The following is a 19,485-nucleotide window of genomic DNA, read 5'->3' as shown; positions in this document are numbered from 1 at the left end:
GACGCTCATGATGTAAGGGCTTCGTGGCTTTATTTTAACTCGGCCAATGACTAATTTTTAATTGATAACTAAACATTTTTGCTATATCAAGCCATATTAAAATACATTGTTTATAAAATGCATGTTTAACAAAATAAAACAGCGAGGTTTGCTACTTAAGTTAATTTAATGAAGTTAATGGATCAGTTGTTAAGTAATAATATGTATACTAATATTTTACTTAGTACAAAAGTAAGATTAATAGAATGAAAATTTCATGACAAAGTCAGATTTAAATTAACAATAAACCGAACAATATTATTTCTTTGTTGAATTATTTTAAGAAGTAATAAATTGCACAAATAATTATTGCTACTATGATAAGGGAATTCAATTTAATTTTTAAAGATTTACCTTCAATTTACGTTAATATTAAAACATAAAAAAGCACATTAAAAATAAATCTTCTACATTAACAGTATTTTTTTATCCATATATTTTCTACTTAGATAAAATAATTACCATTCGAGCAATGAAAAGTATTATAATATTATAATGTAAATTTAGATTTCAATTACGGCTCTTAATAACATTTGATTCTAATGTTATATTCATTATATATTTTTATTATATTCATTGAATTGAATATATTGAATATATATATATTAAATAAAACGTTCCAATTTATCAACAATTACAATAAGTATAATGTAGGTAGAAGATTTAGAGAGAGAAGAACATAATCACAAATTCATTATAATCAATTCGTAGATTAATTTCAATTATATTATTTGATTTCTAAATGGTCCTTTAAATGATTGTAATAAATAAAAAATAATAGATACAAATATATTATTATATTAATATGATAAACGCAGTTTTTCATATTTTTTTATTCAAGTATTACTGCCTTTTAATTTCAAAGAAACTATAAGCAAACGTCAAAATGAAAAAGTCTAAAAATAATATGACAAAATTTAACAACATTTTTATTTATGAAAAAGACTTAAGATTCGATTTATGTTTATTTCTCTTGTAGACATTTGAAAAGTTTCGTTTGCGTATAATTTCTTACAAAACAGCTCTCAACATTCCCAAGACTCTCCGCCGCCTATTCCCTAAAAATCGTATTCGTAATCATAATCGTAAGAATAATAGGACGAATCGTATGACGCCCCGCGAAATCGAATTTCGCGCCCCTCGGCCATTTTGAGATGCTCGCCGAAAGACGGCAGCGCTGAGCGTCGCGTCATCACAGCATTGTGAATTTGTGAGGTGGAATCTCCTGCGGTTGGCCTGACCCCTCTGATTAAATTTATGCCCTGACGGAAACCTAACTTTCGAGGCCCAAGCGGTCACGAAGCGCCATATCGCGATCGTCATCCCATTATCGTTGTTTTCTGGCGATCGAACAGTGAGCCATTAAGGTGATAAATTCTAAAGGGAAAGTAGCTAACGAGCTCGCACTTGCAAAAGGTAAGTTAGAAAGGTGTTTTTCGCGCCAGATATGTTGCCGAATTATGCGATTCCGAAGAAGTAAAACTGCGTTCGTACGCGCACAGTGAAGCCGCTCACTAAAGCCCGCATGTTAAGTGTTACGCGGCTTCTTGTGTTGTAAAGATGAGTGATTTTCGTGGGCAAATTTTTTCTAGTTTTTCATCACGAGCTGTAGTTAAATGAAAAATTTCATGTTTAACGAGCAAAAGTGCAAGATTCCGGTTTCTACCGAGATGCCTTGAACGAATTTTAAGGCTAGTGATATGGCTTATGGTGTAATGTTGGGTACATTTATTAGTTACTCTGTTAACGTCTTACGTTTAACTAAGCTTGTTTTTGTAATATTGTTTTGTATTATTTCATGTTAGCTTGTGTTATAAGTTAATTATGGTGTGTTTAAATGAAATAATCGTGGAGACTTAATTGAAAATAGCATAATATGTTTTGAAAATTACTTCTTTATTGTCAATATTTCTGTTTACATAGTAGACAAATTATAATTTTTACTTTGTATACAATTCCTTAAACCTTATTATTTTTTATGTAGAAATTCATTGAATAGTGGAATAAAATTAAGAGTAATATTTAAGTTTCATATAATTGTCTAAGCATCGAAGTAATAGCCAAATAAAATATATATTTTGTAATGTACGATCGTAGATTTATTAAGTATAAAATAAGTTTTGTATATTTATATTATTTCACAACAAAGTTGTTTTGTATGCGTATTTATCTACTGTTAATGTAAAAGAAAATTAAGTTAATATTATAGATTTATTTTTGATATTTATTTTTATTTACTTTCAATTATAATAATAGAGAATATATATTTATTTATTTATTTAAAAAAAAGCAGGAGCAAAATTGATAATGCCAGTATTCAGATTATCTTTATAAACATTTCAGAAATTTTTCAACTTCATAAATATCAATGGCAGACTCTGATGATGAATATGACCGTAAACGAAGAGACAAATTCAGAGGAGAAAGAACAGAATCTTATAGAGAAGGACGAGGAAGGGAAGATCGTAGAAGAGGAGGGGATGATTGGCCTGATAGGTATTTAACATTCTAATTAATTAAAAATTGTAAAAATATTATGACAATTGCAATACATTAGTAAATATATTTTATTATAGTTAGATTCAATATATAAGAACAAAGAAGTTTTCCAAAATATGCTCTTTAAATAAAAAAGTTTATAAAATATTATTTATTCTTAAATTACTAGATAACTATTTATATATGGTTAAATTTACTTAAATTATTTTTCATGTTAAATATTTATATATGTGATAGAATAAATAAATAAATAAAGATAAGATTAAAATGATAGTATGTTTGAAAAAGCTTACTTATAAATAGTACTTATAAGTTTAATGTTTCAAAATAATTAATAAGTAATAAATTAGTAACTAGAATTTCTTAAATATTTAAAAAGCTTTATAATTTTTCATAGTTTATGAATAATTGCTATATCATTATAAAATTTTACAACGAAATATGAGAATGAAAAGTCGCTTACAGTAAATATGCTTTATTTAATCTAACACAATAAAGCCAATTTTATGGTTTAGTTTTATTTAAAAATAAAATTATGTTTTATTTAAATTCATTTTGACAGCCTAAATAGAAAACTCAAGTAACCAAATGTAAATAATTCTATGTATAATATAAATTTAATAAATATAATGTAAATAATAAAAAATTAATCAAATCTTTTCGAATATATTGCGTATTTTGTTTATAAATTATACTTAGATATAACTATTGAATTTCTCATACTTAAGAATAAATATAAATTATTATATTATTGTGCTGGATTATCATTAATAAAATTTTAATACGCTGTTTTTGACAGTTATTTGATTCATATAAGGTAAAAATTAAAAATATTATCATAATACCTTAATTTATTAATTTGTAAAAAGTTATCTTAAAAGCTACTATAAACTATTTATTAAAAATGTTTAAGGATATCATTTTTATATGGTTCAATATATTAGAACTACGAGTTAATTATTTATTATGAGAATAATATAATTTAATTCTAAAATTTATAATTATAAGATTTAATAATTTAGATCTCATTTTAATTAAATAATAGAATATTGGTTCTAATTCATTTATAAATGTGAATTATTTAGTTAAATTTTTGAAATAAGTAAATTATATGATCAATAAAATCATCTAAAATTATATTTACATTATCTTTATATATATAAATATATATATATATATATATATATATATATATATATATATAGCCAAATATAGAGTTAATAAATTAATTTCATTCTATGGATTATAATTTAAGAATATTAATATAAAAAAGTACAAATTAACTTAAAAATAATCAAACCTTTATTGAACTTATATTTAGCAAAGGCTAACATCTACATTAAATTTTTGCGAGATATATTGCAATTTGATTAGGTTATGTTTATGACTTTACGTTTTCATAATGCTACCACAAGATCAATCCCTCTCTTTAGAAGGACTATTATTTAAACGTAAGTGGATATTAATTATAAAAATGCGATCGAAATAGGAGCAGTAAAATATTTGGGCTTCCACCAATAGTCGACGTAATGCCAAGTTCATTAAAGCTAGTAAAAATCTGCCATTCATAGAGAATGGTCGAGCAGGCCACGCACGAGACCGGATTACCGGGACTACCGGGGCGGCGGAGGCGGCGGCCGTGAACGATACAGTCCAGCTCGGTCACAGGACATGGCACCACCGATGAAGCGTATGCGCGGTGATTGGGATGACAGGCCGCCACGTGGACACTCCTACGGGGACTATTATGGCGGTGGAGGCGGTAGGGACAGTGAAACTAGTACCGGCGGTGTCGGGGGTGGCCGTAGCGGGGGTGGCGGCGGAAGTGGAGGCGGCGCCTGGAACCAGGAGCACTACTCCGCGCCGCATCACGGAAACCATCATTACAGTAACCACAGCAACAACAGTAGCAGGTGAGCTTACGGTTACGGCGCTCGGTTCGTATCTTTGCTCATTTGTTTTGGTTTTGGTGCATTTCTAACTTGCATTCATAGCTTATGCTGATAATCAAGTATGAGCTTGAACGTCTAAGGTTTAATTTAATTACGATTATTACCCAGGGATAAGCGAGCATGAATGGCCGTAGATTAACGAAAAAGAGTCGAATGACTCCGAAATTGTTGGCACAATTAAGGTACATTTTGTAATGTTGCTTAACGCGACCGGCATTCGTGTATTTTACTTTTCGTTTAAATATTTGAAAGTTCAGTAACCTATAACGTATTATAAAGAGCGATTTAAAAATGCATTTGTGACTTAGCTTTTTCTTTTTTTTTTTTATTAGGTAGATGTAAATGAATCATTCTATGTACTGTCATTTGTTGAAATTATAAATTCTGTAATACACATTATAAAATTATGTTAATATATTCTTGTATATTGCTTTTTTGTATGTGCCAATACTTTGAAATTTAAAAAAGATTTTTTTAAAAAGCTACATTGAATAAGAAATCCTTCAAAGCTTAAATGATGAAAGTGCAGTAAATATAATTAACTTTAATGGATTTATTTTATTATTTTTTATTTGATGTAGGCTCGTAATTATTGATTAATGAACTATTATCTATCATTTCAAAATAAAATTTCTAAATAAAAATTTACAATGATAAGATTTTTTTTTACTTATTAGTATATATAAAATATATAAAACAAGTAAATATATAAAACAAAAAAAGGGAGAGAAAGAGAAAGAGAGAGAGAGATTTTTAAATATATTTATCACTTATGAGTAGTTTTACTAATTTTTATTAAAAAACAATTTTAATACTATAAATTTATTATAAATGAAGTAACAAATATCATATAAATTTCCACGTAATGTTTATTACTAATTCAAGTATTTGTTTTGAAGTTTATTTTAAGTTTTCATATTCTATTAATTTTTCTATTTAGAATATTTAAAATATTTAATTTTTATCTATTTTCTGTATTTGTATATTCGTAATTCCTAGAAATAATTTTATACTTAGAAATAGAAATTGCAATATTAATTAATAATTAATGTTTTTATGTATTATTTACTAAAAATAATTAAATGGTGATAATTAAAATCGTGATAATTAAAGTTCATAAAACGAATTTTATTCATACTGTTATAACGTTTTACATAAAAGAATAATCATAAATAATATTATTAATTTATATTTTATTCATTTTGTATAGTCGTGAAGTTGCTGGTAATTTTAGTAATTCCAATGTGGAAACTCAGCCTCCAATGATGACATTCAAAGCATTCTTAGGTACACAAGAAGATTCAATTACAGATGAAGAAGCTATTAAACGTTATAATGAGTACAAATTAGAATTCAGGCGACAGCAACTTAACGAGTTCTTTATTGCACATAAAGATGAGGAATGGTAAGCATTAGTTTTTAAAATAATGAAACCAATACTTTATTATCCTTATTTTATACTTATGAATTCTTTTATTTTTATTCTTCGATATATATTGTGCATGCTTTTAACATGTACATTCAAATTTTCCTCAGTGTCTGTTAATTTAAATTCTAAGTCTTCCAAATATAAATTTTCCAGTTAAAACAACATAATTTCAGAAATTAGATTTTTTTTTTTTTTTTTTTTTTTTTTTTTTTTTTTTAAATCAGTGCAATATTCTTGATGTAGTTTTAAAGAAATTTTTAATGATAAATGAATTTTTACTCATTAAATTTACTCTTACTAATTGTTATTCGTTAATTATTAATATATTATTTTGAAAATTTGCTTAACACAATTAATTCAATATTGATTTTGTACATTTAATGCTTTGATCTAATAGAGAAAAAAAATTACATACCGTACTATATGAATTATTTGTAATAAAATATGTATAAATAAAAATTATAAATAAGTGTACATGATGAAAAAATCAGTTTAATTTAAAGTAACGTTTTTATGTAATTATTACGAAATAAGCTGTTACGAATGAAATGTGTTCTGAATATTTTTCGATGAATACTCAAATTAACAAATATTAATAAACACCGAGGAAGAAAAAAGTCAGGATTATTTTAAGTAGATAATGATAAAAAAAATCGTCGTGCACAAACGGATGATTGATAATTAAAAAAAAAAAAAAAAAAAAAAAAAAAAAAAAAAAAAAAAAAAACAATTAATAAATAAATAAGCCCATGAAAATTAAAAAAAGTTGATCATTTAACAAAAATTGTGAACAGATGTCTGTCTATCCCTACAGCAAACAGCCATCGCACGGGTCTCGCCTCGTCCAATTATTATTTTGCGCACGAATAAATATATTATTCATGCGAAAGAGCAAATCAACACACGCGTCGTTGAAGAGAGACTCGAAAAATATCAAAAATATACAATTTATACCGACTTTAGCTTAGCTCTCGTTACCACTGAATGAAAAATTCTCACATGCCATGCTTACAAAATGGAAAATATTAGCATCTTGGGCGCGCAAGGCCCACTAGATGCTCGGACATTAGGTCGCGTTCTTAACCCGTATACATGTTTAGGGAAAACTTGAAATCGCGGTAAAAATTTTGTTTGATAAAATAAAATAAAAATGATAAAAAGCATCGAGAAATGACGAATGCACAAGGTGCCACAGGTGAGGATCCATTACGCAGCGGATCATATTGACCGTATTATGTCAATATATTATATACATTATTATATATAACAATAGTTACGTTAATATTAAGAAATATTAGGCTGTAATTTTTTTGTTGATTTTATAAAGGAACAACAGCAAGTTAAAAATCAAATTACTAAATACTTTCTAATTTTTCACTCTGATTATTTTTTAAATGTCAATTTCATATTATTTAATTTTGATAATTATATATAATATAATTTAATTTTTATGAGTTTGCTCTTTATATTGTATTTATATTGTATTTATAAAGTCGTTTAACTGAATATTTTTTAATAAATGATAGCTTTAATAGGGAATTTATTAGAATAAATAATGGAAAATTTATTCTACTGCTGTTGTACCTTATTTTCATTTTTTTTTCCCATAATCTTGGTTATACTTAAAAGCTAGTCTTTTCTTTTGTAAATTATAAAATATTTTATTTACTAGAAATGAATTCTTAATTTTTTGCTTATTTAATTATTATTTAATAATATCTAAATAACTAATTAGTATTTATTGTTTTTAAATTATATTTAAATAATAAAAAGGAATATAAAATATAAGTTTTTTACAATATTTTATGCATAGAAAGAATTTTTAAATAATATAATAATTAAATTAAATCAATAATTATTATATATTAAAACATATTTCAATATTATCTTAAAGTTTTGCATGCTAACATTTTCTAAAAACCAGCCATAAAATATTTTAGAATATTTATCGAATTATTTATCTATTTTAAACTAATTATATATTTTTATTATAAGCAATATCGAGCTTATTAAAGATATAATTCAGATTTTATTGCAACAATAGGTTCAAAATAAAGTACCATCCTGAAGAATCGGTTAAACGAAAAGAAGAACAATTCGCTGCATTAAAAGTAAGTTCTAACAATTAACTCTATTTGCATTAAGTTTTTTTTTTTTTTTTTTTTTTTTTTTTTTTTATATAAATTTAAATTATTACTACTTTTAATATTTATGCTATTGTGATTATTTTATTTTTAGAAACGTGTAGAGGTATTTTTAGAAATGTTGGATAATAAAGAAATAGACAAAGTATCAGTTGATGCAGACCAAACGGACATATTGCTACACTTGCTGGATGCTGTTGTAATAAAACTTGAGGGTGGCACTGAGGACGATTTGAAGATTTTGGATGTAAAACCGCCGAGTCAAACCCTGGCCAAGGATTCTAATCCCAAGGAATCAATAATAAAAAAGGAAGAAGAGTCTAAAGATGCTAAAGATACAGGTAAGCTGAACCAACAATTTTTTATTCTTTAGATTGATTTTTTTTTTTGAGTAACAGAGTTCTATTAATTGCATAAAAAAAAATAAGCAAATTGATTGATTAATAATGATTAAAATACTTAATGTTCAAAAATTTTAATGAGTGAAATATATTTATCATTTTATTTTATAAAACTTCTTTCATAGTTCACTTTGGTATAAATTCTTATTATATCATTTTTCTTATTTAAGTACATTTGTATAGATTTTTAACTAATTGGTATATATGATTGATTAATTATTATTAAGTACTTATTGAACATTTATTGTTGATACTTTTTTTTTATTTTATACAATATTTATTTTATTTAAATTTGACTGATTTTACTTTTAGGATTATACTATAAAAACAGATTTTTCTTTAAATTTAAATATTTATTTAGATGCTATATTAATTTTTTCAAAAACTTTCCTATTTTTTTTTCCCCAGTAAAAATAAAGGTTGAAAAAATAGAGGAGAATGAAAAAACAAATGAAAATAAACTGGAGATAGCTAAGGAGGAAAAACATAATGGTGACATAGAGATGAAAGAGCCTGAGAAGAATGAAAATGACAAAGATATCATAAAAGATATTGAAAAAACAGTAGAAGACAATAGTAGCAAAGATAATAAGGAGGAAGAGAAGAAAGAAGATGGTGATACACAACAGCAAGAAGTAGAAGAGAAATTAGAGGAAAATAATCCGAAAAAGCGTAAAAGAACTAATAGTAATTCCAGTAGTAGCAGTAGCAGTAGTAGCAGCTCCTCTGATAGCGCTGATAGCAATAAACCCGCAACACCAGGAGGTCCACCTCGTAAGCCATTAATTCTAGACAATTTAAAATTTAATGCATCTTAAAATAGTTAAAAAAATAATATAAACAATATGTTATGGAAAGATATATGTTTAAATAAATTTAAATTATTGATGTTCTGATAAAATTAATTGATTGTAATTTTGTAAATTCATATTTAATTGTTTATAAAATTAATAAATTTAGTTGAATCTGAATTATGTAGCATTTAAAATTGTATTGCTCCAGCTGCTGAAGAAAAAGAAGTAAAAGAGGAGAAGCAAGAAAATATCGACATACCAAGCGAAGAACCAGAGGTGCCAATAAAGGAAAAATCACCTGAACTTGAAATTGAAAAGCCAAAAAAGAAGGGAGCTGATACAGAAACTGTAATAGATTTAGCCAATGAAAAGGAACCTCGTGCTTTACATAAAACCAGCAGTATTTTTCTTCGGAATTTAGCTCCAACGATTACTAAAGCTGAAGTCGAAGCTGTAATTATTTTTTATTTTAATCAATATTTTTCCTATTTCCAAAGTTCACAAATGGTTAATAATTATTGAACTCTCGAGTATGGGCTTCATTTAAATTTAATGCTCTGTAATTTATTATTCTATTTAAATCTTCTTATTTATGTTATGCATTTGTTGGCAGTCGTATGCGCGTTATTAATACTTTTGGCGAGTACAGCGACTTTTAGTTCTATTGTGATTCTTAATAGTTTTTAAAAACAAAAGGTTGCTACATTTAAAATATCCAGTAGTGAAATTATATATTTCTATATATATTTCTATATATATATATATATTATATATATTTATATATATTTATATATATATAATTATTTTATTGGAAAAATTTAAGATAAAATACTAAACGTGCACATTGGCAGTGTTATTATTATTATTCAATTAAATATCAAATTTTATAAATTAATTTTCAAATTTAACATTAAATTAGATCTGTTTAGCAAGTGAATATTAGTGACATACAATGTTATTAAAGTTTTGTATTTATACTACTTGTATGATACGTTGCTACCTATGACTAGAGTTAGTGCTTTTCTCTTTGTTTATTTTAATATACTCTAATATATTAATAAATTATACATTAATTCTCTATTATTTTGGTACTTTACATTGTTTAAAGTATACTCATAATCGATATTTTGAATGTAATATGAAAATACATTAAATTTTTATGGTGATGATATATACTTGACCTAGCTTTCAAATATTTTGAAATATGCTAAAATTTGTAAGTTGATTATTACTATTAACTAAGTTACCATTTTATCCAAATTTCTTATAAAATAGAATCATACTCAGTAAAAAATCAATAAATGCATCAACATATATATAATTATAGAAACATATTTCTTTTTAAATAGCTTTCATGTATAATTTATTTATTAAAATTTAAAATGAAAGTCTTTCCTTATTTACAAGAACATAAAATAATGCGAACAATTAACAACTTAAGGTGATATTATTATACTAGCAAGTTAATGTCAAATTCTTTTATAGATGTGTAAACGATTCCCGGGCTTTCTAAGAGTAGCTATTGCAGATCCTCAACCAGAAAGAAGATGGTTCCGACGAGGATGGGTCTCATTTGAACGACAAGTCAATATTAAAGAAATATGTTGGAGTTTAAACAATATTAGAGTAAGTCTTGAAAAATTTTATATATTTGTTTTACGTATCTTTATTATCAAGTATATTTATTATATTCGAATTTAATTATTTGTTTATTTAAAAAAATATATATTTATACAAAGCATAACTTATTTAATTTATTATTATCAAATTATTTATTATTTATTTATAAATAAATCATTTTAATAAATTTTAGCTACGAGATTGTGAACTTGGAGCTATTGTAAATCGTGATCTTTCTCGACGTATACGTACCATCAATGGTATAACTTGTCACAAACAAATTGTGAGGAATGATATTAAATTGAGTGCGAAAATTGTACATAATTTAGATAGTCGAGCAGGTTTATGGTCGGAAGATAAGAAAGAAATTTTGAAAGACGAAGAGGCTAAGAAAGAACAAACCGCAAATGATATAGAACAAGCAGTAAATATTAAAAATATATTTATTTTTTAGTTGAACTTTCTTTTAGTTTAATTTTTTAATTATAACTCGAAAGTCTTAACTCATATCAGCATTACTCATATATCTTTTAAGAATATTTAAACGCCTTTAGATAATGTTATTATTTTCTATTATACTTTCACTGTATACAAAAATAGTAATATTAATAAATTCTTTCAGGCTTTTGGATTGTCGTCGAAAAATCCAATTTTAAAAAATATAACAGATTATCTTATAGAAGAGGCGTCTGCGGAAGAAGAAGAACTGCTTGGAGTCTCAGGAGATCACGAAGAAGGACAATTGTCTTGTGAAGCTGAAGAAAAAATAGAGAGAGATCCAGCTTTAATGAAAGTATGTAAACATTTAACTTTGTTACTAATACGTGATGATTATTTAATGTAATAATGACAATTTCTTCTTATATTAATTTGAAATTTATTGACTTTGGAAAATTTAAAAAGAAATATATATATAAATTTTATATAATGTTTTTATTTTATTTAACTTCTTGTGTAGATTTTATACAAAGTTCTCAAAATTTTATTAATTAATATTATATAGGTTTTAGATAAATTGATTCTATATCTAAGGATAGTACATTCTGTTGATTACTACAATCATTGTGAATATCCAAATGAAGATGAGATGCCAAATCGATGTGGTATTATGCATGTGAGAGGAACACCTCCTACTACGAAAGTGTCTAGCAACGAGTTGACAGAATATTGTAGAAACTTTGAGAGCAAAATGGCCGCATTCCTTACGCCCGTGGCAACTGTTAATCCAACTGATTACGATAAGTTGGGCACGAAAAATGCCGAAACGTACGTATTGACAATACTTTTCATATTAAGTGCTTTCATTACCAATTACTTCTTTTTTTACCCAATATAATATTTTATTTAACTACAAGTAGTAACTAATACAAAAATCATATAAGTAGATTAATGATTATTTAATTGTTCTAAAATAATAATCAATCAATTTTATTAAATTTCAAGATTACTTAATTAACACTTTGCATATTGTTTAATGCATTAATTGTAATTAATCATTGAAGATTTTCAATCTAAATGATTAAATTATTTTAATAATCCATAGGGAGGTAGAGAAGTTTGTCCAAGCAAATACACAAGAGCTTTCGAAAGATAAGTGGCTGTGTCCGCTCAGCGGTAAAAAATTCAAAGGTCCAGATTTTATTCGTAAACATATTTTCAATAAACATGCTGAAAAGGTTGCGGAAGTTAAGGCAGAAGCTGAATACTTCAATAATTATCTTAAGGATCCAAAGAGGCCACAATTACCCGAACATCCAGGTAACAAAGCGCCAATGAGAGATAGTGCAAGAGAAACTTACACTCCATACAATGCTGGCGGGTAAATATTCATCACTTTGTTATATTCTGTTATGCCAAGAACAAAAATTAATATCGTTTAGTTATTTATTATTTATTCGACGATGTCTTGATATTTTATTTTTGGCTAAATATTTTATTTTTATTTTTTAAGTTATATTTTTAATTATATTTTAAGTTATTTCTTGTGTTACAATTTTACAGTTTTGTACAGTTACGCAATTTTAATGTACAAGAAATCACTGAAAAATATTAGATTAGTAGATTCTAGAAGTCAACACATAATATAGTAAAGAAAGTAGAATATTTTTCAAAATTATTTCATTAATATTCTCTAGAATTTTAAGTATTTATTTATCACTTCATCTTTGTAACATTGCTTAGAAATTTTAAATGATTTTGAAAATTAACTTAAAACTTGAAAACATGACTTTAACTCTAATTAGTTTATAAAAATATGTTATTATTGAAAATTAATTGTTCATTGTAAATCAGGGTTAAATATTTATTTTTCATAACATTATTTTATATAAGTTTAAAATACAAAATAAGCATTATAGAATTTTTTTAAACGTTTTACTTCTTTTTTTTGTTTAATATTTTTATTTGATATTGAGATGTAATTAATCATTAGATTGGTAGATTGAGAAACTTCTTACCCTCACCTATAAATAAAATATCTCGTTACATTGTAAATAATAATATTTTACATATTTGCATTTGTAATTAATATGATGACAGATACGTTAAACATATTTTTGTACAGTTAAAACATTATTTTTTACTTTTGGACAAGATATTTTATTTAAATTTACATTTGTAATAAGCACTTATAATTTACATTTTTAATGTTCATTTAACTATAGATCTTTTTACGAATAATAATATATTTATATTGAAATTCATGCTTATTATTAGTTCTTTTTTCAATCTTTTTAGGGATTGAAAAGTTGAAACAAATCATTAAGAGAAGTTTAAGTGGGAATTTTAAATGAGAATTTGTTTTAATTTATCCATTGCTAAAGTCTGTTTCTATCATTTTTGAAAATTCTGAATTAATATCAGTATGACGTTTAATTTAATCTAACAAAATAAATATTTCTAATATATATTAAAATTAACATTATTTATAATGCATTATTTATATTAATTTTGTTTTACATAAATATCAATAATATATTTAAAAAATCTAACAATACACAAATTTTAATATTCTAAATTATTTTTATAATTAATTTATAAATATTAATAGAATGTTAAGAAAAAATTCTTTTATTACAAGATTGCGTTTATGTTTTTTGTTTCAAATATTATAATACTGCGCTATTTGAAAAAAGTAGTAAATATAATAATGTATTTTATCTTTATTTGAAGATAATGTTATATGTTATATTATTTTATCTTATGAAAAGTTTTAAAAATGTATTATATATGATTTTCAAAAATCTTTTAATAGACTTTAACACTATTTTTTATTATTCGATATTATTGATGTTTACTAGAACGTAAAAATATATAGATATATAAATTGTGTTAACATGTAAATTATTAAATACTTATTATTAATTATTAAATTTATATAAACAAATATTTTATAATTATAGAATATTATAAATTAAAACCCAATTAACTTATTAATTAAAATTTAATTAAGTATTCGGTAGTGTTTAATTAATCATTTTTAATTTTCTTACTCTGTTGTATTTTATATTCTTGATTTATTTTGAAATATTTCTGATAAAAAATATGATTATGTTCAGTTTCAATGAATTTAATCGCTGATTTAATTATTTTGTTTTTTTCATAACAATCATTCAAATATAAAATAATAAAAATTAAAAAATTGAATGTATTAGTAATACTAAATACATGTTGTATGAAATAATTTTAATACAAAGGAATTTATTATTATTTTATAAATTAAAATAGTAAAGGCTAATTTGATATATAAAATTGTATTTTATCTTTAACGCGAAATTATTAGTAATTCAGAATTACCAATTTTTATTTAGCAATTAGCCTTGTTGACATAAGCTTAAAACATTATTTTTATATGCATCAAACATTTTTCAAACGCTTTTTCAAACAAAATAAAATTTTTTAATAAGCATCGCATTGTGATAAACTACTGTCCATAAGACGAGTAATATTAAAAGAATTATTTTAAATAAATTGAAATGAAATTATAACAATTAATTTCATAATTTATAATTAATATTATTGTATGATGATCAGATGATCAAATCTGTTAAAATTGTGTTTAATTGTGTTTAATTTGCTAACATTCGCTGGTGTTTAATATTAAATTACACAGAATATAAAATTTTCATATATCCTCAATAATATAATTGCAGATAATTATATTTTTGGTCTGTTTTTTTTAGACGTATATACGTTTAAAAAAATGATTAATTTATAATTCTGTTAAAAAATTATAACATTTAATTGATTGTTTTAAAATGTGTCATGTAATTTATTTTATTTTATAAAAAAATCATTAAAAACATTGTTGCCAATGAAGTTTGGTATAGTATCGTGATTTGTTTAATAAACATATGAATCTGAAAATACAATACTTTGAATCACTAAAAATTCATATAAAATTTCTAATAGTATATTTGAAATTTTCTCGACAAGCTGTCATTTCGCATGAAAAATGATGGAAATTTATTTCTGTGTCATTTCGGTCCCTGATACCATGAAAAGTACCGTTTGTCTTTACGTTTATTTAAGCTCTCGGACTCCCAGTAGATTCGCAGGCAACTACACGAGTAACTTTAGTGGCAACCGCGGCGGCTTTGGAGGTGGCTACGGCGGAGGATTCGGAGGCGGTTTCGGAGTACCAAGGTCTAATCGAGGCGGATTCAACAGAGGACGGTAAGATATCTTATTTATTTTAAGCATATTTTCTTTACCGAATAAACAATGGCTGTGAATCAATTTATATGTGGATATTTTTTCATAATAATTTGTATAATACTCATAACAGCTTTTTAAATAACAATTTTTTAATGTACTTTAATACTTTACAATTAATAAAAGAATGTAAATTTAATTAATAATTTGAATGATTGAAAGTTTTTTATAATTTCAAGTCGTCTCGAACTTATGAAAACTCATTATTTTTTCATTGCATACAGGCCTAGTCAAATAAAAACACCAAAACAATTTTCAAAGAGTTTTGTATATAAACAATTAACTTATTCAGGATTCTTTTAAAAATATAAATAAAAATATTAAAAATTAAATATTTTTAATACTAATATTTAACAAGAGAAAAGAGAGACTGAAAAAATAAAATATAACGCATAGAATTTGTTATATAAAAAATAAAAAATTTCGAATTAAGAAAAATTATTGAAACGATTAAGATAATTGTTAAATTAATTTACCGATAAATAACTTCATATAATTTTTTAAATTACAAATATTAGTAATATCAACCGCGATTAATTTTCTTAAATTACGCATGAGAAATTACATTAAAAAAAAAAATTTTTTATTGGAGAAGTGCTGAATCTTGACGCTGACGTATTATTCAGAGGAGCTCTATCTTAATTTCTGAAAAACAAGTACATGAAAAATTTAAATAATTATGATAAAAAAATGACTACTATATTTCCAGGGCTGCTCCGGATTCCACGTCAAGACCACTAATTAGTTATAATGACCTGGACCAGCTGGATACGGATTTATTTTGAATTTTTCCCATTCAATTTGAAAGTATTAATTGTGCCAGCAGATTTAGAATCTGGATTATGTAACACGCAAGTTAAACAATCGAAAAGAATGTACAAAGTATTTTAGAATATATAACAGGACGAGAATTATTTTTATTGACAAGTGTTACAAAATCAGCACATTTATGTTTTAAAAAGTGACTTAATTGAATTTAAATTAAAATAGAAGGGCTAATCTTGCATAAATAAAGTTATAAATTATCCCGTGCACCTTCTATTATAAATTAATCTTAAAAAATTTATTTCAAAATACCTTTTACTGATCTATTTTATTTTATTAATGAGAACGATCTTGTACATATATAAAACGGTATATTCTTATTGAATACAAAAACAATATCAAACAAATAAATTTATTTGTTGAATTACTTTGTTATTTTTATTTCATTTTCAATCCCATTCCACTTGTACATTTATTCATATACATATACTTCTTGTCCAGTTGGTCTGGCAAACAACTCTATTGTGTCTTATGAACTAATATTCTTTATTTTTTTTTTATTAATCTTAAAAATTTCAGCGGAGGCGGCGAGTTCAGGCCTGTGATTCATTACCGAGATCTCGATGCCCCACGAGAGCCTGACGAATTTTTATAAAAACAAAAGTATCTTTCGCTCATTGAATATACACGCCAACGAAAAATATTAGATTTGCCAAAGAGCAAATAATTTATGGCTGGATAAAATAGCAATTTGTTTAATATGATAAATTTTCGTTTTGAATAATTAATTTTTATAAATAGATGAAAACATATTAATTACATTCAATAATCATAAATAACAAAAAATTTCTTTCTAATAAATAATTATTTTAACTATTAATAGAATGAATGAATCGTAATTTTAAATACTGTTAATTTTCTTTAACAATGAGCCGAAAGTTAAATTATTTTAGCTTTATTATAATTTTCAATCAAATTAATTAAATTACTTATCATATTACGGATGTATACAATTACAGTTTAATATAAAATACTAAGTTGGCATTAATATGTAGATGAATATTATGAATTATTGAATAATATAAATGAAAGAGAAACCATTGTTTCAACATAAAACTCATTCCAGCCTTGGAAAATATATCTTGAATATTTTTTAATTTGCCGACTGTAAAGCGATACGTGGATATATATTTATATGCCTATACCACAACGTCGTTATGTAAATATGTGAAACACAAGCCTAAATTTGGGGCATGAGAGAAAAGACATAAGTTTTTTTTTAACGTTCCTTTTTTGCATTAATCTTAAAAAAAAAGTGAACAACGTTCCATAGTATCATTAATACTATTAATAATCATCTGTGTTTATTTTTTCAATTTGTATCTACTATATTCTGTACACGTCAGTATAAAATACAAAACAAAATAACTTCATGTAAGAACTTTATTGAAACTGGTATAATCTATATGTATGTGTAAGGATGAAAAAGGTTATTAAGAAACAATAATACAATTAAATAATATTACAAACAAAAAAAAATCACATTGAATTCATTTTTCTCCTGTTTTTTTTTTTAGCAATAATATATTTTATTTTTGTTCCTTGCAAATAATTATAATAATAATAATAATAATAATAATAATAATAATAATAATAATATAACATTAATTTCTCTAGGCCTACCTATACAATTGTGTATGCATATATTACTCACATCTTTCTTCCTTCAATTGAAATACTGCAAGTGTATTATAATGCATTTGAAAAACCGCCTTTTCTCGATTACGGCCTTTTTTCTTTCCTTTTTATAGTACATATCTGCGCTTTGCGTCATTTATATATATATATATATATATATATATATAAATATAATGTTTGTGTGTATGCACGTGCACGCGTGTGTTAGCACATACGTATAAATTCATGCACATAATAAAAATAATGGTCGTATAACAGTGTATCGATGCTTCGTAAGCGATGAAACACGTTTATATTTTAAATCTTCATTTTTTTTTACAATCGCTCTCTGCAATGCTGCTCGTCGCTGCCGTCGCCGCAGTCGTCGATGCCATTACACTTTTCTGCCTTCTGGATACATCTACCATTACTGAAAATATTTTTATTGGCATTAAAAAGTGTTCATCGCGCGTACATTATTTATATAATTAGATATAAAGACGGCGTATATAGATTTATTTATAATGTGAACATTGAACTAGCATAAGCAATATTAAAAGGTAATAATAATTTTTTATCATTAATATCAAATAATATTGAGACTATTATATCCTAATAACATTACATATTTGTCACTTACATCTTTTCAAATACGTGAGATTACTAGAAGATAAATTCTAATTTTTCTTTTTTTAACGTACTATATATTTTAATATTTTTTGTGCATTAATTTTATTCAAGAAAAATTAAAGCCTTTCAAATTGTTTGCTTATAATTCAAGAAATTTTACATATGTTACATACAGGATTAAATGAAATGATTATTACAAATACGCTCTCGATCGTAATGTCAAGGACAAATTTTAAACTATTAATAATGAAATTAATAAACGTGAAACTAAAAGACTTTAGAAGATGAATATATAAATTAAAATTATATTCGTTTTTCAATAGAATAATATCTATAATTATATGCATTGAAACATTTTAATATTATAATGACTATTATGTATACTACGAAAAATAATGTTGAATATTAATTTCCTGTAAAAATTTTAATTAGCTGTATATAAAGTAATTATGAACATTTTATTGATATTTTGTAACGTAAAAATACTTAAAAATTACGGAATTTTTAAAGAATGTTTTAACGTCTTAAGGGAAATTTGGTTCATTTTCTGAATTCGAGATTTTGAATTCACTTCATTTATTTAATACATGTAATTTGGAAAATATTTTGAAATTTACTAGATATCGAAATTCAAAATGTAAATATGTGAAATTGCAGCCCCTTGGCAGAAATAATTTCCATTTGATTGCATACAAGATAAAAATTTAAAACACGATTTTCTCAAGATATTTTTGTATGCTTATAGGAGATAAATATGCATCATTCTTTATGCAATTACAAGTATGTAATATTCTGTAAACATTTGAAGAAAAAAATTCCTTT

At 24.6% G+C, this 19,485-nt stretch overlaps 2 protein-coding genes across 2 annotated transcripts in view; one reads left to right on the top strand and one right to left on the bottom strand.

The window, feature by feature from the left end:
- Positions 1 to 2,386: 2,386 nt before the first annotated feature.
- Ars2 (arsenic resistance protein 2) lies at positions 2,387 to 17,112 on the top strand. Its single transcript, XM_011506583.1, has 14 exons — positions 2,387 to 2,535; positions 4,110 to 4,451; positions 5,701 to 5,895; positions 7,964 to 8,030; positions 8,158 to 8,404; positions 8,873 to 9,238; positions 9,467 to 9,711; positions 10,744 to 10,884; positions 11,072 to 11,302; positions 11,501 to 11,671; positions 11,882 to 12,144; positions 12,422 to 12,697; positions 15,409 to 15,552; positions 16,936 to 17,112. The coding sequence occupies exons 1-14, from the start codon at positions 2,408 to 2,410 to the stop codon at positions 17,009 to 17,011; spliced, it is 2,892 nt and encodes a 963-aa protein (XP_011504885.1). The 5' UTR covers positions 2,387 to 2,407; the 3' UTR covers positions 17,012 to 17,112.
- A 1,116-nt stretch (positions 17,113 to 18,228) lies between these two features.
- The window catches only part of LOC105368347 (uncharacterized), a 148,808-nt gene continuing 147,551 nt past the window's right edge, over positions 18,229 to 19,485 (bottom strand). The window contains exon 12 of the mRNA XM_011507350.1: positions 18,229 to 18,463. Within this exon, the coding sequence (XP_011505652.1) occupies positions 18,370 to 18,463 (94 nt within the window). The 3' untranslated portion in view covers positions 18,229 to 18,369. The remainder of the gene's footprint in view (positions 18,464 to 19,485) is intronic.

The sequence above is a fragment of the Ceratosolen solmsi genome, unplaced genomic scaffold, assembly GCF_000503995.2.
Source record: "Ceratosolen solmsi marchali unplaced genomic scaffold, CerSol_1.0 scaffold6, whole genome shotgun sequence".
Classification (NCBI taxonomy): Eukaryota; Metazoa; Arthropoda; class Insecta; order Hymenoptera; family Agaonidae; genus Ceratosolen; species Ceratosolen solmsi.
Note: the sequence above shows the minus strand (reverse complement) of the source record. Positions and strands in the feature narration are given on the sequence as shown.